The sequence below is a fragment of the Planococcus citri genome, chromosome 4, assembly GCF_950023065.1.
Source record: "Planococcus citri chromosome 4, ihPlaCitr1.1, whole genome shotgun sequence".
Taxonomy (NCBI): Eukaryota; Metazoa; Arthropoda; class Insecta; order Hemiptera; family Pseudococcidae; genus Planococcus; species Planococcus citri.
In genome coordinates, this window is record NC_088680.1 from 29,797,959 (window position 1) to 29,822,670 (window position 24,712).

The window sequence follows — 24,712 nt, forward strand, 5'->3', positions numbered from 1 at the left end:
GTTTTTCAAAAATTAGAATCTTGAAAAATGATTCCACAATATTTTCAAGCGAAATTACAGTAATTTACCCGTATTTACCATTACACTAGATATTGAGGGCATCCTTATGGTAAATACCGTAAATTACAACAAATTGTGTAAATTGGAGCAAAAATGTTTTTCTTTTTCAAAAATCAAAACCTTGCAAAAGTGCAAAATGATTCGACCTTATTTTTTTCAAGTAAAATTACGGTAATTTACCATTACTTACCATCACACAATTTGGGGGTCAACATTACGGTAAATACCGTAAACTAAAACAAATTGTTTAAATTTGGAGCAAAATGTATTTCAAAAATAATAACCTTGAAAAGCGATTCAACGTTATTCGGCGTTAACATCTCGTGGCGGCGCCACCATCGACTTGCTGAAAGGGGGACTTTTTGCAGAGAATCACATTCATTCGCATCTCGACAAGTCGTGTGTGCGCGTGTGTAAGCGTGCGTGAGTATGGAAATGTCCCCCTTTCAGCATGATAACATGTGTTTCATGCATTTCACCGCCTGAGTGCAACACATGTTCGTTGACTCCGAATTTTAAAGTACCTAAAATTACAGTAATTTACCCGTATTTACCGTCACACGAGGTATTTTGGGTCAATCCTGTGGTAAGTATCGTAAATCACGACAAATTGAGTGACTAAATGGGTGGAATAACTTCTCAAAAATTGGGTGCCCGAAAAATAATTCAATATTTTTCTAGAAGAAATTACGGTAATTTACCCATAATTACCGCTGTGCGAGGTATTTTCAGGTAAAATTAACATAAATGTTGTATGTATATTATCCACGATAAACTAACAAAAGGGATATTTCAACCAGCAGCATTTTTTTTTTGAAATGAATAAAGCGAAAGTTTTTTTGTCGTCTTTATGATGAATATTTTTTACAAATATTTGGGGCAAGACTGCAAAACAATCAAAATTTCACAAAAATGATCTAAAAGGTTGACATTATCAGTATGTACTCTATTTTAGAACCCTCCAAATCGATTTAAAGCGGTTTCGAACCATTTTGAGCAGTTCTGAGGCCTTCAGCAGGGTTTTGAAAGCTGAAATTTCCACAAAATTTTACCCAATGCAGTTGAAAAGCCAAAATTTATGTACTTTCTACCTTAATTTCACCAGACCGAGTCGACTGGAGGTGATTTCAAGTCGTCAAGGAGCCTCCAGCCAACTTTTGAAAATTCGAGTTTTTGAAAAAACACCCGTTCAGTGATTACAAAGGTACCATTTTTCCAAAATGGAAATTTTTTGAAAATATAGAACTTCTATATTAAGGTTGAAGGCTCCAGAATGGCTAGAAACCTCCAATCGACTCAGCATGCTGAAATTGGGGTTTGAAGTAAAGTTAAGATTTTCAATTTCATTGGGTACCTAAAATTTTGTGGATCTTCCAGAAAATTTGCTGGAAACTCAGAACTACTCAAAGGTAGGGTACATAACAAATCCTAGCTTTCTACATCAATTGAGTGAAATTTCGATTTTTTTGACATTTTTGGCTGAAAATTTTTCTATAATTCACCAAAATTCAGCATTCAAAATTTTCTGGGTGATAATGTAAATTTGCACCATCTTTCAATATTTATCTCTTTGTTTGATTCCACAAAGTAAATAGGTATAAAAAAATATTAAAATCAAAACTCTTCGACTCACCTATTGAATTTATGAATACTGTAATATCTCCTGAACGTCGCCCTTAGCCTTATTTCATTTCCTTCGACGACGATAGGCTGATCTTGTTCCTCCAGCTTTTGATATATTTGGTAAAAGATAAACACAATTACAGCCAAAGGAATAGCGAACCTGGAACAAAAAATCAGATTACCATTTAAGAAAACTTTCAAACGTTCGTTCACGAAATCTCGATAATACATATTTAAATTAGATTCTCAAACGCGAACGCTGAATAAGCATCGACTTCGCAAGACTATGCTTTTCATCGACGCGCCAATGTCGAGAAAAAGGGAAAACTTCAATACATACTTTTAATTTATTATATCTTTTAATACGAAATTTTGCGGTTTCACTCGATATAGTCTCCCTTATACTTTTTTAACATCTCTAAAGGAAAAGTTTGAAAATTAAGTTAAAATAATACAGGAAAGTAGCCAAAGATCGGTTCTTTCGCTTTCAAGGTTGCCAATCAGCACGAAAAGGGTAATTGATAAAGTTACCAAGGATAAAGGATCGATGTCGTTTTGACATTTCAACCCGTTAAAGTAGGGGTATTTCCATCTATAGACCGATAACGTGATAGATGACGACGATATTTCGATAAGTTTTTTTCCCCTTTTTCATGCTTTCTCAAGTGTTTGTCGTCGAGTTACACTTCCTTCAAAAATTTTACGCCGCGATACGTGTATTTGTATTTTTAGCATTATTTTTCCCTGTTCTATATTTTCTTTTTGTAACGCTTTTCTTTCCTCTTTCTGTGTGTTAAATTCAGACGGCGACGATATTTTTCCATTTTTGACATTTATTAAAAAAATTTATCGCATCGTTTATTTCGGTTTGGGATATTGTCAAAACAAAAAGAAAAATTCTGCTTACTGGGGTCAATTTTTCATTTCTATGGCAGCTTCCTATAGCGTGCGATAACGCGTATGGTTTGTTGGTTACATTGGAAAATATTTTCGATATCATTAGATATCGTTTTAGAAAGTATTGTTGATCGTGTGTACTTATAAACGCACCATTAATCAATTTTTTTCCTTTGCGAGAAAGTAAAGCAAGCCGCGTTCAAATGTTACCCTTCAAGCATTGAAAAAAAAATTGGAATTATGTAAAATATCGTATTAATAAGCGTAATTGACACCTCGAAAGTTCAACAGTCTCTGAAAAAAAAATGTACAAATTCCCCCTCTCAAATATAAAGCTCATCAGATAAGCATAGTAGATTTTGATGCATTTCACTGTCACTATAATATATTTTCGAGGATCGTTTACAAATTTTTTTTTTCACTCTGACCCTGAAAACCGAGGGTATTATTTTCATACAGAGCCTTCGGAAATCCTTGGCTAGAAAAAAATAAACAACTCGAAAGTTGGTTCTGTTTTCGTTCGTTAATGAAATTCGCCCAAGAAATATTTTAATTTAGAGGTAAACTAAACGTATAATGTCGTTTCAGCAGTATTACGTCGTGTCCTAAAAAATTCAAACAAACGAAAAAAAACCACCCCAGAAATGTGGCAGCCGGCATAACATTGAAAGTTGGAAAATTCCCACCGACCGTACAAAACTTTCACAACGCATCGCGTAATTTGACAATAAAAAATTCATTGCTGCGAGAGAAAAGTCATTTGTCCCTTTATAGCCGAAATATTTTTGCAAACCGTTTCGCAGCCGACAAAGTTGAGATTTTCTACGGTCTACTGCCGCTATATTTTATTACAATATTAAAACACTCGACATATTTTCGTGTTAAAATTCAACCATTCATGTAATCCTTATCGCCAAATGTTGCCGTGACGGGAAACTAGTAAACCTGTAATTTTACCTATGCTAAATTTACCCCTCCTCTCATTTCCCTAACCGTGGCCTTTCCTATAGTACTTATTTTACTTTATATTTTCTGGTTTAATGTATTGCTCGTTTTGTTTTGTTCTCAGCCATTTTCGTTTGTAATTGTAATTATATTGTCAAACGTTATTATGATTTTTCTTTCAACATTTTTTTTATTGCTGTCGAAAAATTTTTTCATGATTAGTCAAAATTTCTCTTTTAAACGATGGTAATTAATAATAAATGTCGAAAAAAAATCCGAGTGGGAAAGTTCCCCCGTTAGCGGAAGGAAAACGAGAAGGGGGAGGGGGTGAAATTATTGGATAAATGTAGCATATTGTCGTGCAGAACTGTAGATGTAAAGATTGCACGAGTAGCAGAAATCGAGATTTTTCCCACTAATAACTGTAATTAGAGTTTTTTTTATTTGAAATAAAATTTTTAAACATCAGTTCAAATTATGTATGCACATATTTTTTTCAGCAATTGAGAAAAAATCACTTGATAAAAATTTTTCAACTTAAATTTGATGCCTCAAAATACTTATCAAAGCAGCATAGGTATAAATTCATCATTGCAATTATTTTTCAAAACAAGATTACAAAAATTCTAGGGGTGGCGGGAGCAAGAATAAATAGTAATTTTGGGCCCAAACGGTCGACTAGGATGAGAAAAAATGATGATGAAAAGTTCGGATTCTTCATCCCTCCCCCCACAACTATTTTGCGAGTGGAGGCCAAAATGTGATTTTTATGGCAAATTTTTCCATTTTTCGCCAAATTGTGATGAAAAACTCGTGTTTTTGGAATATGTTTCCAGCAGCGAGGGGAACCTATGAAACTTTTTTCAATTTTTTTAAATGATCTTTCACTGACTTATTGTATTTTAAAATATGCAAGTGGTAATTTGGAGTAAAGTTTTAGAACTGTAATCACCATCTTTTCATAGAATATGCTTCAAATATCCTAAATTATCTCATCAAAATTTTGAATGATTCTGAATTTTATTCAGTTATTTTTAACGTTGCATCAAGTTTTGATCGTTTTATTTTTTTATGTGATTCTAACAACTTTTTACGATGTTTTGAGCAAGTTCCAAAGTTTTGCGAAATTGACATAAATTCTATCAATTTTTGGTATTATTTTGAAGTAATTTATTTAAGCCAATTTTACAGTTTTAATGATAAGTTGAGAGATTTTTTTCACAATTTCATTTGACTTCAATAATATTAGATGAATTTTTCCAAATTTTGATACATTTTTTTAAAATCAAGTATTTTAGCGATTCTTTGCTCAATTTTCACAAAGTCTCATCAATTTTCAGACAATTATAACTATTTTTACGACACTTTAACTTACGCAATTTTGATAACTTTGCCCGGCCAACTATGCGAATTTTTAATCAATTTTCGGTCATTCTGAACTTCTGGAAGGTCAATTTAACAATTTTTATTATACCTACTCTCAGCATTTTTGACAAATTAAAATTCAATTTTGAGAATATTTAATCAAATTTTGGTAATTTTCAATAATCAGACAAGGTTCATGAAAAATCTCACACAAACATGAAAACTTTTGATCGTTTTTTAATACATACGAGAATTACGAGTATTCCATCAATTTTTGGTCTATGAGTGATTTTAAGCAAATTTTTCAATTTTATTTCTTGCTTTTTATTAAACGTCGATTGAAATAAGTAGGTATAAATAAGTACCGAATTTTGAAGGAATTTTACCAACTTCCCCTCCCTAGTTTGCTCCAGGCATCTGATGTTAAAAACATTCAATTCCAACAATTCCATCTAAATGAAATGGGTTTTAACGAGGTCAGGGAGAAAGGGAGAAAGCCTGAAAAATTGAGATGGGGAGGGGGTTCCATTGATGATACAGAAACGTTTTTTCGTCAGTTTTTTAAAAATATTTTTCAACGCAAATTAAAAATCTCCATTTTCATTGAAAAAAAACGTATATAGGTAGAAATAACTACATTTTATTACAATTTTCCGCAATTTTTGACTCTTAGGACAATAAATTACAAAAACCGAATCGCAGAGATTCTACATTCAAAGAAAAGCTTTTTCTGGTGGACTAATTTTACAAAAATGGATAGCTCTTTGCTTTATCTGAGTTCTGTAAGTTTGAAAATTTCCAATAACGAAAAAACCACGAAAATCAGACCTGAAAATTATAAAATATCAGAACATCCTTTAGGAAATGTACGTAACTTTATGCAAAGAATGAAAATAATCCTTCATTTTTTCAAGAACGAATTTCCATTAAATACTTAGAACAACGTAATAAAATGGATAAAAACACAAGAAGGAGTGGAAAGGGGGTCAACAATTTTTCGAGAATTTTTTCTCATCAAATGAAAAGACATAATTTGAGCTCTTTAGAAAGAAAACCTAAATCAAGGCCAATTTCACCCCTTCAATCGACGAGTTTCATCTTTTTATCCCAGTTTTGTTTTGAAATCTGTCAAAGGCTGATTCGATTATCTTGACCAGCTACACCCTTTTGCACAAATAATAAAACCACACACAGCACACGAAATTAGAAGTAGACAATTTCAAGTTGACCCCATTTTTCCTGAATAAAATTTCAAGTCGTGTCTTATAAATGAAAAAAACCTCGTACACAAATTTCAATCAAACCTAAGAGCCTGAATGATGCAATCAAATTTTTCAAATTCCATCTGTCAGATTTTTTCCATGTGAATATTCCCTTTAGATTTCCCTTTTTATCAAACATTCGTGCACCCGCATGCATTTCAAATTAATGAAATTGTACTTAAAATTTGACTCGAAACATATTCACGTCGGATGTTTTTCAATTGAAACGAAGCGAGTGTTTTTTTTTATTTATTTTTTTTTATCAAAGTTACTTCAATAAAATCTAGCATGCATGGGTCGTCTCTATGTAATTATAGAATACACTCACACGTCATTTCCCTATTCATTTTAGCTGTTTTTTCACATCACTGGTCAATAAATTATGCAAAAAGTCACAAAATGAACTCCACATACGAAGCATCGTCTCCTGTATTACCTCGACACCAGTCATCGTCGTGTCACCTGCAGCTACAGGGCCACGGATAGTCGCCGGTTATCCAAGGAAAACATGGATGTCATTCCATGGCAAGGCAAAACATAAATGTAGCTATAACGTTGTTTAATTTTGTCACTCGAATCATATCCACGACATCAGCAACGTAATAAAGATTCGCCTTTTGCAAGATGAGTATTTTGATATCGTGAAATATTAATTTCGCTAACATCATCGGGTTTCGCTTGTAACACAAAATGTATACTTTTCGTCGCTCTCGTCGCGAAATACGATGAAGATACGAATGGAATTACATTTACGTTTGTAAAAATTAACAATACTCTGGTGACATGAATAACCCGACGATGCATGTACAATGTACATATGCAAACATAGTACTTACACATATTCGAATAAAATGAATTTTTAAAAGCGTACAGAGACTTTGATAAAAAAAAACAGCGAGTTTTAGGGTACCGAGCAAAAAAAGGCTTGGAGCTTTTTTTAATTTTTTGCACAGCTTATGGCACGTGTACATGAGCTGATGGAGGATTCGTATGCATAAACCACGGTTAAAAGGTGAAGTTTGTAGGTACAAGAGTTCAACTCGTGATTTATATGCTCGAATGTACATAATTATTTTGCATCTTATACGTATATACCAGAATGTAATGTTTGTATAGATTCGATGAATTCGCCTAATAAATTGCGGCTTGTTGTTAAATTACACCGAGAAGATCCCTTCTTTTTGCCATGAAATTCGTTTACAATTGCCTCGAGTCAGTTAATATTAATTTTAAAATTTTACCATATAACATGGAACTCAATAAATAGCAAAATTCGAGTCTACGTTGTTTGGATAATTTTTCCAAAGAATTTATTAAATTTTCGGAACGAGACAGTATAGACTCGTGTCGAAGGAGGAGAAGAGGCAGACCATGGGTTTGATGGGTTATCGTGGGACGTTTAGAAATTGATTTTATTTTTGACTCTAGGGATTGATAAGTATATTTTGCACGTTCAGTACATATCTTGACCGCAAACACGAACACCACTTTGTCAAATTAATGCGCCATGGGTTTTATACAAAGTTGAGGATGTTGTCTTACTACCACAATACGAAATAAGAATAATGCAAAAAAAGTACTCACATTCCAACAAAAATGCCTCTAGAATACTCCTTCATGGCTTTATCGATACCGAATACACAAATGCCAGCTCCAACAGCATGCGAAACGTTGACATGCTCCTGTAAATCAACACAAAAATCTAAGTATATATTATAAAAACACAAACGAACAAACAATACAGGTAGGCACTAGGTTCCTATTTATTCCGACATACTCGTGCGACAAATCGTCGCAAATCTGTAAAGTAAATAAGACCGCCAAATAATTCTTTTAAAAGGTTTCAAACGTTCGTCGTTTACATTTGTTAAATCTCTAAAAAGTTTATTTTTATAGCTGACGTGCCTTTTGTTTATCGTTCGATGTCTTCGACGCAACAAATGTAACGTAACATGACTTTGCAGAAAACTTCGCACGAGCTCAACTCGCGCGTACATAAATAAAACGACCATCTCGCGGATTGCGGTTTTAAATATGTGTATTCCCAATGGACGATAAAATACCGAATAAACTGTCTTCAAAAGGCCATAAATCTCGGCTACGATTTTTTACAACTTATTTTAAATGTCGTTAATTTTATTTAACGTTTGATTTATTTTTGGTACTTTATTTTTTAAAAGACTATATTGTCGAGACAGAGGTTATGATAGTTTGAGAAACAATTCGACATTTAGAATCTGCAACTGCGTCGAATGACCAGAAATTAATAATGATAATACTTTGAAGGAGGGAGGGTTGAGTTTACTTTCAGCCCTTTGAGATTCGATTCTCTAATAATTCCGGAAGTAAATCCGAAAAGTTCCATAAAATGAACCACAATCAGAATGGAATTAAAATGTCAAAATTCAAAAAATTAACACTGTGTTCAATTTTTTTTTTTTTTTTTTTTTTTTTTTTGAACAATCCTCATTTTACTAAAAAAAAGTGACCAAAAGCGACCAAAACTTGTTCTTCTTACAGGAAAACAGCAATAAAAAAGCTATGAATTTCTCAGCCTTTTTTCGTTTCAGTTTTTCAGCTTTCTGCCACCTCCCTTCCCCGAGTTGGCTCTTCCTTTCCAAGAAAAATTGACTGCATTTTTATTGCTCCAGTGTAACGATTGTGTAACAGTAGGGTTAGACGGGACTGCTAGAAGAATGGATTATGATAATTTTCTCCTAAGGTGGTTTTCTGAGAAATATTCCTTTGAGAAGGAACATTTTCCAAATAAATATTACCTGGCTAGCTCTAGAATGAGTCCCTCGGTGGCGTAGTAGGTAGAGCCGCGGACCTCCGTTCACGAGGTACCCGGTTCAAACCCAGCTACAGAGGCAAGCTTGTGCGTGTAATTAAAAATCTTTCGTGCAATTATCAACATTACACGCCAAGTACCGGGGGACTACCAGTTTAGCCGAGCTAACAGATAATGCACGCCATCTGTTAGCAGAATCAAAAAGCTGAAACTGGTTCGAGCGTCTATAGAGGTCAACACTGAGGAGCTCAGGGTCTCTAAACTACCCGGCTAGCTCCAAGGTGCTTGTGTAGATGTCACTAGAAAGCAACGGGAAACTACTAGTGGAAGCTCGAAACAACGTCGATTCCCCAGAATAATCGCAGTGGCAATAGGCATTCGCTTCGCCCTGTTAGGGTACCACAAAAATGCGATTTCCAATGTCCTGTAAAGGACAAGGAACCACGACGACGACGAGCTCTAGAATAGGCAATCCTTTCTACCTCAATGTACATAGTGAGAAGTTACTATACTATAAATAAAGAAAGCCTTCTTGTACCAATTACTTATGGTTTTTATTTACAGATGTTAGTGTAAAACAAGTAATTGAGCATAGTATACCAACTAATTACAAGTAAACTTATAATTAATCTGTGTGTGAGATAGGTACACAATACAAACTACCTATCTTCTGACTCTATGAGTAGGTGATTTAAAATACACACAGGTAGAACCTGGCAACTTATGATAAAGCAATTGTAAACAAAAGAATATGATGAAGTTGTATTCTTTCCATTTTGAATGCTGAGGTGATTAACACATCATCACCTAGCACTCGGAAGATTAGATTAATAATCAAAAGCAGGGTAGACAACACTAGTGTGAATACAGCATACTCGACAATGGTATACTTCGTAACATAAAAATAAGGAAAGTATTCAGATGACATTTATGATGTCATCCCCATACTTCCTTGATGGCACTATGTAAGGGCGAACACAACCCCGGTAGAAGAATTAAACAATAATTTACCTTAGATGATGAAACATAATTTTACTGTACAAGTTGCCTGCCTCTCCCTGACGACTCCAATACTAGTCGCATCGGCAGGTATGATTAGTAGCTCCATTTTTGTAGGGTTATCCACTCAATTGTCCAGATTATCAATCAGAGATGGGCCAATTAAGTACCGCGATTTTACGAGGAAATTAACGAAGTATTGTGTTATAGAAACAAATCAAAGATACCACTTTGAGTTGGGTACATCATCTAGATCTTGTAAAAAACGCAAATGGCCTAACTCAAAATCTCAACAACATTGCAAGTTGTTTGGAGTTATAAGGGTACATCTCAAAAAACTCCACCTTTTTTGAGCAAATTTTGTACATACAAAGTGTTAACAAATAGTTTTGATTGTTTTGAATGTTTGTCAGTTAGAAATAGTCACAAGGAGTGCATTTTTTATTGGTTTGTACCAAATGGAATTTTTTTTAAATTGATCACTTTTCAGAAAAATGAATTTGCACAAATCATGAAATTTTAGTTTTTTGAGAAAAACTCAAAAACTAAACACTCTAGAAAAAAACTAAAGACATTATGTCGATTGGAAATTTAATTCTCTACAACTTTGTTGCCAAGAAATGTTTTTTGGACGCTTCCTTTCGCCTCCACTTTCACATCAACTTTAATGAAAGGTTATAACTCAAAATGTTTTCCAAACATTGAAATATTTCCTCTTTAAGATTTTATTTTTCAAAGTGTTCTTATGCTAAATGAAGGTAGGATACCAGATCTTTAAAATGAGGTTAGGTTACATCACTCTCCTGTAAAATTTCACTTTTTTGAGATGTGACCTTATTACTCTCGAGGTGCGATATCTGCTCATCACAATTGCGTGAAATTTTTGAAACTGTTTATTGTAAATTAGCTTCCATTTTGTACATATAAAATTTTCAATTTTTTTCAAAAAAAAGTAACCAAAATAATTACAAGACGCAAGAGCAAAGCGTAAAAAAATCACTAGCAAAAATTATACCTTTTCTAAATTTTTATCGCTAAAGTGAGATTTGGCAATTCTTGACATAAAAAAGAGATTTTTTGGCAATTTCAGGAGGAAAAGCAAGCTTTACACAATTTTAATAAAAGGCAGATTTTTTTCAAAAATTTTTTTAGCAAAAAAACGAGACTTTCGAGCAATTTTTGAAAAAAAAGAGAATACATATTGAAATTTTGTAAAAAAACGCAACAATTTTCAGCGATTTTTGGCAAAAAAGTAAAACATTTTGCAATTTTTAGCAAAAAAGTGATTTTTTTGGCAATTTTAAGCATTTTTCGTAAAAAAATTGAGATTTGTCAATTTCTGAACAAAAGTAAGACTTTTTGAAAATACTGGAAAAATAGGTAAGTAGTGATACATTCTCGCAATTTTTGCCCAAGAAGGTCACACTTTTCTTTTGCACTTTTTAGGTACCTAAATAACTAAGTAAATTTTTTTTTCGGAAAATGTTGGTAAAAAGGGAGATTTGGACGATTAATTTATCACAAAAAAACAAAACTTTTTGGGCTATTTTTGGCTACAAAGAAGACTTTTGGGCAATTTTTGTAACAAATGAGAGACTTTTGGCATTTTTTCAACAAAAGCGACAATTTTTAGTAATATTTAGCAGGAAACCACACATTTTGGTAATTTTGACAGAAGTCAAGACTTTTTGCTATTTTTGCGCAAAAACTAGAATATTAGACTATTTTAGCCAAATTACATTATGTTTTAATTTTTATGTTTTAAATGATTTCTTTGAGAGTGGAAACCAAAAGATGACCTGAGCCAAAAAAATTTCAAATTTTTTTTTCGAAACGAATGAAAAATGTATAAATTTTTAAATCTTTGGGCTCTCGTCAGAGCAGCTTGGCTTCGGCTTAAAAATTTGAAATTTTTTAACGACCAGTTAGAGTCATTTGATCATGATTTTTTTCTACGCTCCATCTAATTTTGAAAAAAAAAAAATCAAAAAACGATCATTCCTACTTATAGTTTCTTTAAGTAGGTATAGTTCCAAAAAGAAAATTTGTCAACTTTTCAGCGTTTTTTTCTCAAATTTTTTTTAGTGTCGTTTTTCAAAATGTGAAATTTTTAATTTAAAAATGTACCTACTTAATAACATTTAAAAATTAATTTCGTCCATAAGAAAATGAGTAAACTTTTGAGATGACGTCCCTAAAAAATACTGGTGGAGGTTTTAAGAAAGTTTGTTTCAGAGTCTGGCATTTTATTAAATATGTATTTTGAACATTCGCGATTAAAATCATGAAAATACAGTTTCAAATCGAATAACTGGTCTCAAAAACTAAAAAGCACAAGAATTTTTGAAAAAATAAACGAAAAACCAACGAATCCATGGATTGAAAAATTTTCCACTCTTGGAAAGTCAAAAAACACCTTTTGAATGCGTGATTCGTGAAAATTGAAAAAAATTATTTTTCACAAACGTTATTCTCGCTTGCTCTCATTTTATATTTTTGGCTCGGTTATTTCGAATTTGGCTGATATACATTTAAAACAATTTCAGATCATTTTCACAAGATGGGAAGACAGGTTTCATAAAAATTTACTTACTTTTACCAAAAAAAAATTTAGATTTTTTTCTTTTTGAAATACATCGTACCTAGATGCTTCGAAAACGATTCAGTAATAGGCAGGTGTCTGAATATTTATTTCAATCGAGCTTACTTCTCCCTCTTCCCTCCTTTTCTAACACGAGCAATCGATTTCTTGTACATATAATAGGCGTTTCCAATGAAATTACATTACAACAATTACATATTATTGCTTCGAAATTTGACTCAAACAGACTTTAAAGGTACGAGGACCAAAAGGCAATTAAATCTCATCTCTCAAGTGTTTGGCTCGAGCACAATAGCTGCAAAAAAATATTAATCTACGACAGAAAATTCGACTAAAAAAAAGTGATATTAAACGAGGTGATTTAAATTTTAAAAAATCGTCGTCGTTAGAAAAGAAAAAGATAATACGGCGAAATTACCGCTTAGCTTTTCCCCTCTTTTTGCAAGGGCATCTCTTTTGAAAGGACGTCGCGTCCTTTCCAATTTGGTACATTTATCAAGGTAGGTAATTTTTATTGGAAAACGAGCTATATAGAAATTACAGTCTTTTTCTGGTCGGTGTTGATCCATTAATTAAAATATTACGTCTCATCATTACTCGGGGTGTTTAGTAGCTCGGTTTTAAGGATGTGTTTTCATTGTAATCGCCTACGTAACCGTAGCACCAAGATTACACGAAAAACGGCTTAGCGTTTACAGAACAAGAGTACCTCTACCTCTAGCCAAGCCAAGGCAGGCGAAGTGGTAGAGAAAGAGAGGCGAATCGTCAATCGTAAAAGTACTACGAAAAAGTAAACAATGCTGCGAGAAGAAGCGAAATTATATACCCATCGTGTTTAATTTATACGCTGCGAGTAAATTCTACGTTTTATTAGCGTTTATGCAAACAATGTATACCGACGAGCGTAATACCTTAATATACTCGGCATTAAAGGGGATGAAATTAATCATGTTATTATTTTTTTTCTCCTTTTGCATTTACGCCCGGTCGATGTGACGCGGCGATACACGGTACCAGGCCTGGTAATCTGGCCTTATGTGAAGGGTATTGATAGGTTTTTGAACGGATGCCAGCCCAGGTATTGACATTAGTTAGCTGAACCGAGCCGATTAATATGTATGCGATGTTTATTTGGTCGACTTGAAAAATGCCTATACCTATACGTGGTAAAGGTAAATGCGTTTGACGTGTACGCCTCTTAATTATTAAAACCTCGACCACATTTACATGGGGGCTCGATTTCGCTAAAAAGAACGACAGCGTGCTTTTCAACGCTTCGTGGGTCATCAACGGATACTTTATAGGCTATGTGGTTTGCTGATTATACGTAAATTAGACCCCGTGTGGTTGCCTAATTTACCTCGATGTAAAGTAATCTAACCGGAATGTTTTAAAATAACTTCTCCATGCGGTGTGTTTGGGTTGATACTGAACCCCGTTATCGAATTGCAGGGTATGCAATACTTTGATACGTGAATTTTGTCTCGAGGAATGTTTCAGTGTAAAATTCGTTGCATGTTTTGAGCTTGCTTTGAACTGTGATTTGGGTGCACGTGTTTCAAATCAGGCTAAAATGGAATTACGTTGCCTTTCAAATTTGAAAATAATCATTATGTGCCAAATCGCAGTAGGTAATGACTGAATAGATTGTATTTTTAAAAAGACCTCAAAAAATACCACCAGCAAAAATTTCAAGTGTCGAAATTCACTTTTCGATTTTTGGAGAATTTTTAAAAATTCAAATTCGGCCCATTTCACACGAAAAAAAATCAAAATTTGATCAAATAAGCCTTAAACGCTGAAATTTGGTTTGCATCCTATTTTTGATCTCTCGAGTCGATTGATGATGGTTTCGAACCGTTCTGGAGCCTCCAGTGGATCTTTGGATTAATCAGTTTTCGTAGAAACGCTGTAAGTAGTGTGAAAATTAATTTCAATACAAACAAACTAGAATTTGCCATCTTGTGACATTTTCGATCAATATTCACGAGTATTTCTAAAAACCATTTGCGTTAGTTCAAATAAAAAATCTTTTTCACTAAAAATTTTTTTGGATTTGAACCGGCACCAAAAGAACTTGAAAATATGTGCCTAAATTAATCAAAAGAGTCATAAAGAAAGTAAATCATATGTGCCTAAATTAATCAAAAGAGTCATAAAGAAAGTAAATCCAAGATTATAGGTGTTAAATTCCATTTTCAGCCTATTTACATGGTTTTTTTCGAAAACTGAAAAATCCGAGAAACTGCTGGAGGCTCCATAATGGTTCGAAAACCATCACCAATCGACTCGAGAGGTCAAAAATTAGATTCAAACCAATCAAGTTTCTTATCTCTCGAGTCGATTGACGACAGTTTCGAAATGTTCTGGAACCTCCAGTGGATCTTTGGATTATTTAATTTTCGTAGAAACGATGTCAGTGGTGTGAAAATCAATTTCAATACAAACAAACCAGAATTTGCCATCTTGAGGCCCTTTTGATCAATATTCACGCATATTTCTAAAAACCATTTGCGTTAGTTCAAATAAAAAATCTTTTTCACTAAAAATTTTTTTGGATTTGAACCGGCACCAAAAGAACTTGAAAATATGTGCTTAAATTGATCAAAAGGGTCATAAAGAAAGTAAATCCAAGCTTATGGAAGTTGAATTTCATTTTCAGCCTATTTACATGTTTTTTTTTCGAAAACTGGAAAATCCGAAAAACTGCTGGAGGCTCCACAATGGTTCGAGAGGTCAAAAATGAGATACAAACCAATCAAGTTTCCTGTATCAAATACGTAGAATGTAATAATTTTGAAAAAAGCACATAAAGTATCAAATGCAAAATTAGCAACTACCGTAATTCATCATAAAATGACTGCAAAAAATGACAAAATTCGGTAAAAATTTTACAAAAATTGCTAAAAAATTTGTTAAAATGGCAAAAAATACCTGAAAAGATGAAAAAATTAATCAAAAATATTATCAACATAGAAAAAATCTCGTAAATATTACAAAGAATGTAGGTACCTAATAAAATTAGTAAGATCAGCACAAAGAGCACTGAAAATTATCAAAGAATTGATGAAATTTCCGCAAAATAGATACAATATTTGACAAAAATCGAAAAAAATGTCATTCAACTTCATTGAAACGCCATAAAAACAATTTAAAACGCTCAAAAATCGATAAAATATTCAGTAAAATGAGCAAAAAACAGCAAATCTACATTCAAGCTAAGATTTTCCATTTAGCAAACACTATAAGTCATAATTTGAAGCAACTCCAACATGCGCTATATATTTGACTAAACTTTAAAATTGTTAAATATTTTTTGGCCATTTTTATTCTAGAGGGAAGAAGAGGTAAGTAGTTAGTGGCACGTTTACTTTACGTCTATTTAATGCAGCCTTTACCGAAGTGAATAATAATAATAATAATAATAAGTACCTATGTATTATTTATCATTCGTAAATTTGTAAAACAGAAAACGTTTCTTCTGAAAGAAATGAGCAGAAGAGGGGTTGAAAAAACTGAATATTTTTAAAAAACATTTTTCAGTCATGTCTTTATATCCAGCCCATGGAGCTTTAAAAAGCAAAATAAAAGTATTTTCATTTTTCACGCATATTTTCGCAAAGTTTTGACGTTTTACTCAATGTTAAGTTTTTTTGTGTGAAAAATCTACTTAATCCAGTTTAGGTAATAATATTTATTTTTGTTGCCAAACTTGACGCAAAATCAGAGTATTTCAAGTGAAAAGAAATTTTCTTCTTTATTCCTAACTTGAGCTGAGAATGAGCAAGGAGACACAGAAAATACGAACATAAATATAGGATTGAAAAAATGTCCACAAAAACCATACCAATTCGATAACTGCGAACAAGAAATTCGGTCAAAATGAAATAATATCTCCAAAAGCTATACATTCCTTTGACCTTTTTTTTTTTTTTTTTGCAGGAGAATAAAAAATGAGAGTTTAATTATAGTAATTAAATCGTAAAATGAGTTCGAACGGCCAGTTAAAATTGGCCCAATACGTATTCATATGGTTTACAAAGCTCTTTCGTAATTAATCCGAGAACGTCTCTGTTCGAGAGAAAAAGTCTAAATGAGGTCGATTTTTTCTCCTCTTTTGCCAATTTTAATTAAAACGTCAAAGATAAGTCATTTCAAAACGAGAAATTTCTCAAACGTCTCGGAAACATTTTCGAATCACTATAGAATAATATGACATTGAAAGCGTCGAAAGAACGCGAGATGTATTAAAATTCATTGAAAATTTTAATAACTCGAAAATTATAATTTAAATATCCTTCCTGGTTACCCTGCGGGGCTCACTTTGCTTTTCAAAAGACTTTCTCGAGTCGTGGGCGAATTTAATCCAATTCTAATATCCATACATAGTAAGTAGTTCCTTATCATTTTTTAGGCAAGAAATTAGGTTAGATATTCTTTTCAGAAAACGGGACGGTTCGATAAATCAAGCGCGAATTCGACAAAAGTTACCTATCTCATAACATCGAACAGGAAAACTAACACGATAATATAGGAGAAAAGATGCTAAAAATAAAATAAAATAATCATCTCATTGTATCGGTTTCCATCTTATATACACGTGGAAAATTCATCGGAATGTTCCATTTAGATGAGAAAAATCCCCCTACCAGTTTACTCAATTTCCATAAAAATTAACAACTTATTCCCAACGATGAAAAAAAACTTCGAGCTTCCGCGTTTCTCGCCTCATCCTGCTCAACTTAATTGAAAACCAGGCGAGTTAATTTCAAGCTAAAAAAAATATTCTCCACTTATTATAAAAAGGCAACTTTTCGACATACTTGGCGAAGGCGTAAATTACCATTTTTCCTTCACTCCCAAAGGCACTTAAAGCTTACTTACCTCTAAACTAACGTACGTTGTGTAAATGGGATACGGTAGAGCGATACAAATAGCCGTCAGCCAAGCTCCGGTGCTGAAGATGAACCCTGGTAATCGAGCTTTTGCTGGGTTTCGTACGAATAGGTACCTATCGAAGGCAATCATCAAAAACGTCAGTATGGTTACATGCGCTGGAACATCCTGCGAACAGAAAAAAAACACACCAATAAATTACCATAATATTAATTAATTCGGGTTTCGTGTACTTTTTTTTCCTAGTCTGTTTCAGTCGTAAATGTACATAGGTACAGCTAGGTGAAGAAAAAAAACGCAAGCTCGCGAGTTTTTACGCCGATAAATCCCGCAAATAACAGCTTGAAAAATATTCTACCTGCCGAAATAAGCTGCGTATAAAGCGAGAAAAAAAGTAGTTTAGGATGCTTTATTATTAGATTACCGCGACAAGACACATTACTGAAATGGATCTCGGTGAAATTGTTATCTTCACTTGCGCCAACGTTTTTCATTACCCACAGCAAGGGGTTCGTAAACGTACCTAGAAATTCTTCGCCCTTCGGTTTCTTTTTCTCATAAACCATAAAAGCATTCCTTCTATACGAGTATGCACATAATAATGTACGTCTATAGAGGAGGAAATATAAAGAAATAGTTTACGCAACGATAGCGCACTTTAGATAAACGAGTATGTCTATGTGTATAACGTGTGTTTGCATGAAAACTGCGGAATTTTCTTTAACATGTCGAATAAGTTGCCTAACCAGGCTCCCCTTTCTTTCTTTAACAATGTGTTCAAATAAGGAAACAAAATAGGCATGTTGTACCACACGAGTGTTGTTGAGATACCAAATCGTAACATAAAGGTATACGATTAGAAGTCAACCTGAATTAAACGAATACTTCCGCTTATCACCTCATCCCACCCATTTATACGTAGTTGCACAAGGTATTTTCGAGTATGTTTGCAATAATTTTGAAACATCGTTCAGTTGAATTTCGAAATTTGAAAGGAATTCCAATTTCCAGTATTTCTCGAAAATGGGAAATAGTCACATAAAAAAAAAATGAAAGAAAAATTGGCTAGGCAATTCTCTTTAAGTTTTAATGAGAAAAATGAACAAAATCGTCTTACGAGTCAGAATCAGTCAAATTTACTGAAATGATGCGTTAAGGTTTAGTTTCGAGGTAGATTTAAAGGGAAAGGGGTTTCAAGAGGGGATTGGACTAGAACTGAAATTCATGCTTTTAGAAGGGGAGGAGGTGAAATATTATGGAAAAAATCAAGAAGAATTTGTTGATGGAAAATCCGGTGTCCATTGTTCAACATTCTAAAAAATCAGAGTTACTGGGTAGATTTTTTCCTTTCGCCATTTTCAATATTTTTGTTTTGAAATTTTAAATCAAGTCGAGAGATATTCAGCTGAAATACTCTGAAATAGTAGTTTTGTTTAGGTTGGATACCACAAAAGCTCATCAAAATTTAATTTTAAGATTCTCATTCATTTTTGCGTCTTCAATTTCAAAAATGTGTAGAAAAAATCAAATTTTCCCGAAGATTTTACTTGGTGAACTCTGGTGACTTCTAGTGAAAGATCCACCAGAAGTCACCAAGTCAGTTTTCGACTTTTTTCAGGTGAATTTACTGCTAGATGACTCCTGGTGACTGCTTGGTGACAGATTCACCAGAAGTCACCAACTGAGTTTTTGACTTTTTTTCAGCTGAATTTATGGTGAAAAAATCACCAGAATGCCCTAATGAGACTAGAATTAGTTTTAGAATATCTGGTGACTCATTGGTGAATCCTGGTGACTTCTGGTGATAGATTCACCAGAGATCACCAAGTGAGTTTTCAACTTTTTTTTCAGCTGAATTTATGCTGAAAAAATTGACTCAAGGTAATGCCCTCATGACCCTAGAATTAGTTTTCGAATATCTGGTAACTCCTGGTGACTTCTGGTGACAGACTCACCAGAAGTCACCAAGTGAGTTCTCGACTATTTTAAAGGTGACTTTATGATGAAAAATCATCACAATATCCTCCTGACCAGAATAAGTTGTTTTCAAAGATCTGGCGACTCCTTGGTGAATCTAGGTGACTTCTGGTGACCGACTTACCAGAAGTCACCGAGTGAGTTTTCGACTTTTTTTCTGCTGAATTTATGGTGAAAAAATCACCAGAATGCCATAATGACCCTACATATAGTTTTTGAATACCCGGTGACTCCTTAATGAATCCTGGTGACAGACTCACCAGAAGTCACCAAGTGAGTTTTTGACTTTTTTAAAGGTGACTTTATGATGAAAAAATCACCACAATATCATCCTCCTGACCCAAGAAGTTGTTTTCAAAGATCTGGTGATGCATTGGTGAATTCTGGTGACTTCTGGTGAACGAAGTGAGTTTTAGACTTTTTTTCAGCTGAATTTATGGCGAAAAAAAGCACCTTGAGAACCGGGACAATGACCGCAATAGGACAAGGAGGTACTGGTACACAAACGAATTTGTTAGAAAGCCAAACAAGCACACAGACAATCTTGAAACGTCAGACAAACCGTTAATGACCTTAAATTTTTCAATTTTTGATGCAATTCACCAATTTTTTACACAACTTTTGATAAATTTCTTGGTAGTTTTGAATTTTTTCTGTCTTTCAACTGTTTTCTCGAATTCTTTACTCAATTTTTGAATTATTTTATACATTTTATTTACATTTTTCACCCATTTTGACATGATACGTATTCAATGATTTTTTAAAATAATTTTGGTAGGTACATACATTCCATTTTAATAAAAAGTATTTCATCGAATTTTACATGTAAATTTTCAACAATTTATATGCATATTTCAGCAATTTAAAGCTCAAAAAAGTTTTTTTCTCATGAAAATTGACTAAAATCTATAAAAATTGCAGTGAGTATGTACTTATGTAGGTACTTAGGGGTAGGTACCTGAATTTTTTACTAATGTTATTATAGTAACTATACTGTTTCATGATTTTTTTTTCAATCTTGATGAAAAAAAAAATTCCAAATTGTTTTAAGAGTGATTTTTCGAAATTCAAACACTCGCAACTCAACTAATCAAGATATAAAAGTGAAAATTTCGCCATCAGAAAGATAAAACTTTTTTTTTTAAGGAAACATCAACAATAATGACACGTGAAGACATTTTTTTTGAAATTTTCAAGAAAAATGATTAGAATAAGTAATCAATTTTTGAACTCTTTTTCAGATTTTTCGACCTATACAGTCCTTCCGGATCAAATAGAATGATCGAGCACATGGAAAAATTCTAGACAAAATGAGCAATTAAAGACAGCAAATCGCAAATTTCCACCCACAATCGTTCTTAAACGATGCAAAGTAAAATTTACCTTGTGAAATCGACAACAAAAAATTTTCTCACGAGCCTTACTCAGCTCCTTGAAATACCAGGCTAGGCACATTATGCATACTTGTATTTTGGATAAGTAGCCTATGGTACTGGTGAAAGGGGGATTATTCTAGCGGGACACCCTGTATAAGTAAGTATCTACATACACTGTATCATTCTTTCATTCAATTTACACAAAACAATGTTACACGTAATTTTCAAGATTTTAAAAGTTTTCAATAATTATGAGGCAAAATAATTAAAATTGCTATTTTTATCGCTTCATTTTTAAAAATAATTCAAGGATGGCGATGGCGACGTGACTGATCATTATCAAATTAGGTACTTCTCAATTTTAACCAATTTATGCGTATTATTCCCTCCCCCTCCCCATCATTTCAATCTCTTATTATACCCACTCACTAACCACTTACTTCCACACAATGTATCCCACGCGTAGGTATACCATACTCGATAAACGACTCGAAAATCGAAACATCAAGAGAAAAAAACGATAGGTAGTTAGATACACAAATATCAACAAACACTCTTCACATTAGGTAGTATGGAAAATAGTAGTTACTAAAGCCAACAGTTCGTTCGCACGAACGCCTACAACGTTTAAAATTCACCCAACATAATTTTTCTGATAACAGAGGAGGGAATTCCTCCGCAGCAGTCTACTTAGCACGCCATATAACAGCGTATTTCAAGAAAAAGTCGGCGTAGGTCTATATAAGCATAGGTATACCTTTTGGGCGACGCGACGGTGGCATTTGCAAAAAGGTAAATATTGTTTTCTTCGTGATTCGACGAACAATGTTGCTTTTAGCTGGCGGATGTTGAACATATATCATAAAAGTATACCGTGTACAAGAGTGTATATTATCGTTAATGACCTAGAGCACGTTCCCGAGCTTACAAATCATTGGCACGGTGCATTTAGAGAGAAAAACAGCAAAAAACACCATCCCAAGTTCTGAAAATAAGCTCATAGTTTCCTCCTCCTCCTCCTCCTCCTCGTCTCGCAACCGAAGTCTAGATTACCACTGGTATTATTGGGGTAACTATTTTCTTCGGCTAGAATATTATGGTAGATTAGATACATATCTGATACGAGCAATGTGTATAGAGCTTCGCATGTACTACAAATACACGAGGTAAATTTACGACACGATGTGTTGTTTTTATTTCAACAGCATTTGCAAAGGTATCATCTCATCGTAAACATTTACTATATTTTGTATTCATAAGACCTTTACCATATACGTTTCTGTATCCTGGCTTATACGTTAGTTAACAACTCCAGGGAAATCTTCGACTCATATTCGTGGTTCCTTATCAGTGTACATAATATAAGGTTCAACTTTCGACTTAATATAACTTCTTCTTTATAGGTATCATATTGGTAAAACTTCACTTCTTCCGTAGCATATTGAATTTTTCTACGTGTAATTTTACGCTTCAACTAATCTAAAATAAGCCTACACAAATACGAGTCTATTCATGTGTCAAGGGATGTTAACAACTTTTAATCCTTTTCGTATTTACAATATGTGTAGGTATGAAATTTGCATACAAAAATGTTCAAATATTGTATGCTTACTTCAAGTTTGACAAAACTTATTCATAAGTGTGATTGGAATAACTAGCAATAGATCTTCGAGACCAAATTGTAAGCTTGAATTACAATACTTATTACTAAGCAAGGTAGAATGCGAACTTACACAACAGGGAAATGTATGTAGTACGAAGATGAAAATATAACGAAGTACCTACTTAAGTGTACGGTTATAGTGAAGCAGAGCCGCGCAGAGCCAAGCAAAGTCACCAAGCTAGAAACACCGAAAAAAGGTGGAAGGACGAGCCTAGCAGAGCCGTCGAGCCGCGCTGTAAAGAATAGCGATTGCCATTCTTGAAAGCGTGGCTATGCGTTGGTGAAAGGTCTCGTCAACCTTTTTATCCATGTTTCAACGTTAGTGACTTTGCTTGGCTCGGCGCGGCTCTGCTTCACTATAACCGTACACTAGTTAAGAATTAAGCAATGAAGGAAAGGAATTCTCGTACACACATAGTAAAACATAATTTTTCTGCATGAAAAACGTGTTTTCCCAAAAATTAAACCGATTTCTAGAATTTTCACCTGAACGAGCGCTGAAGTAATTGTTTCACCTTCACAGCATCATCGATAGCAAACATATGTGCTTTTCACAAACTTAATTACGATTCGCAAGCTCTTCAAAAAAATATATCCGTAACAATAATTCGTTAACGAGAAACAAACGTGGTACGTAGTACGTACATATGTAACCAACAGTGACAGCCATTATGTTGTACTTTGAGTAATTATGATAACACGGGATCTATACAATTGATCTAGGTATGTACTCGTAGTTAGTGGAACAGTTGTAAAAGTGAAATCAGCAAAGATGCCATCATACTTGTATTTGATATTTTTCATCATAAGGTGTTTCTTTTTCGTATTTTGCAAACCCGATGATTTAGCAATAACGCTCCAACAATTCACAGACTGGAAATGGTAAATTTTTCAATTGTTTTTAAACACAAAGAATTTCAATCCGGCTCGTAGATGGCTTTCCTCAATGCTCACAAAACTTTTCGCTTTTAATTGAAAATTGTTCAATTTTTTCTTTCTAAGCTCAAGAATATGCGGAAGTCCTGAAACATACGACAGGTATCACCTTTTTGTGAAGGATCTGTGTGTCAAACTCGCCAAGCAATATTCATATTCCACCAAAGATTTGGAAATAAGCCAAAACAGCGGATGCAATAACTTCGTACCAGTACAATTAGGTATTGCATTTTCCGTGCAACTTGTAGGATTGTGTCATCTGGCTTCTGGATTTACTAAATGTATAACTAGGGGACAAGGAGATAAAATCATTGTTTACGACTACCTTAATGGGAAATGTTACCCAAAAAGAATCACAACAGAAAGTTCTCTGAATAATTATACAAAATTCTCGGTCGGTAATTTGTTAAGTTCAATTTTACAACTGTTTAGTTGCGGAGTAATAAGAGTTTGATGGCCTGGCAAACTGATTATCATCATTCATCACTTTCTTGTTACCTAGCGAGAGTAGGAAAAGGGAAAAAAGAATTCGTGAAATAAAAAATGATTTAAGATTTTTGTATGAATTTTCTTGTTTCTAAGAGCTATTGATATTCTTTGAAAAAAGCAGTGTAGATGTCCACTATGACTTGTAGTTCTTCAATTATTTTGTCCAGAATTTGACGGATATTGGCAAATAACGGCCAACTGATCTCTACAATAAGAAAAAGTTCAAATTTTCATGTCTATGTATACTCCCTCCACACCCGAAAAAACTCAGAATTTAATAAATCTGAACATTTTTCAAAGTGTAACATTGTTTTGAAATTTTTTTCCCCATGTGCTTAGTACTTGCAGGAGAAAATGAAATTGACCTAAAAATTAGGAATTTTCTCTTTAAGAACAGCCCTAAATTGACCTACAAATTTGAAATTTTCCCTTTAAGAACAGCCCTATAATAATTATAGTTACATATTCCGTATTCAAGCCAAGTTTGACGACAGGTTCAAGTAGTGATCTTTACCCAAAGGATAAACTTCAAAAATGTTTATGTGAAAAATTGGAATAAGAAATTGTAATTATGCATTCGAAAAAAGAAAAATGAATTTTCAGTCATCATTCAGGAAATTTAAGATTCCTCAAAACGAGTAAGTATGTGGATTTCCAAAATCAAAATTAAAGATACAAACGGAAACGCAAAGCCATTAATTATTTGCAATAAAATGCCACCACTTGAAAATTTTTAAAATTTTTTTCAGCTCAATCGTTCTATAGATCTGAAAAAGACGAATTTAATGCTTCAAAACAAAGAATTTAATTTCTTTTTTTGACAACATTGAC

At 33.5% G+C, this 24,712-nt stretch overlaps 1 protein-coding gene and 1 long non-coding RNA gene across 2 annotated transcripts in view; one reads left to right on the forward strand and one right to left on the reverse strand.

The window, feature by feature from the left end:
* Window positions 1–24,712, reverse strand: part of LOC135843780 (neuropeptide Y receptor type 6-like) — a 137,299-nt gene that overhangs the window by 43,079 nt on the left and 69,508 nt on the right. Inside the window, exons 2-4 of the mRNA XM_065361792.1 lie at window positions 17,429–17,608; window positions 7,737–7,834; window positions 1,694–1,843 (exon numbers count right to left, since the gene is read on the reverse strand). Coding sequence (XP_065217864.1) covers window positions 1,694–1,843; window positions 7,737–7,834; window positions 17,429–17,608 — 428 coding nt within the window. The remainder of the gene's footprint in view (window positions 1–1,693; window positions 1,844–7,736; window positions 7,835–17,428; window positions 17,609–24,712) is intronic.
* LOC135843784 (uncharacterized) lies at window positions 23,163–23,948 on the forward strand. Its single transcript, XR_010558382.1, has 2 exons — window positions 23,163–23,338; window positions 23,459–23,948. It is a non-coding gene; the product is annotated as an uncharacterized LOC135843784 (long non-coding RNA).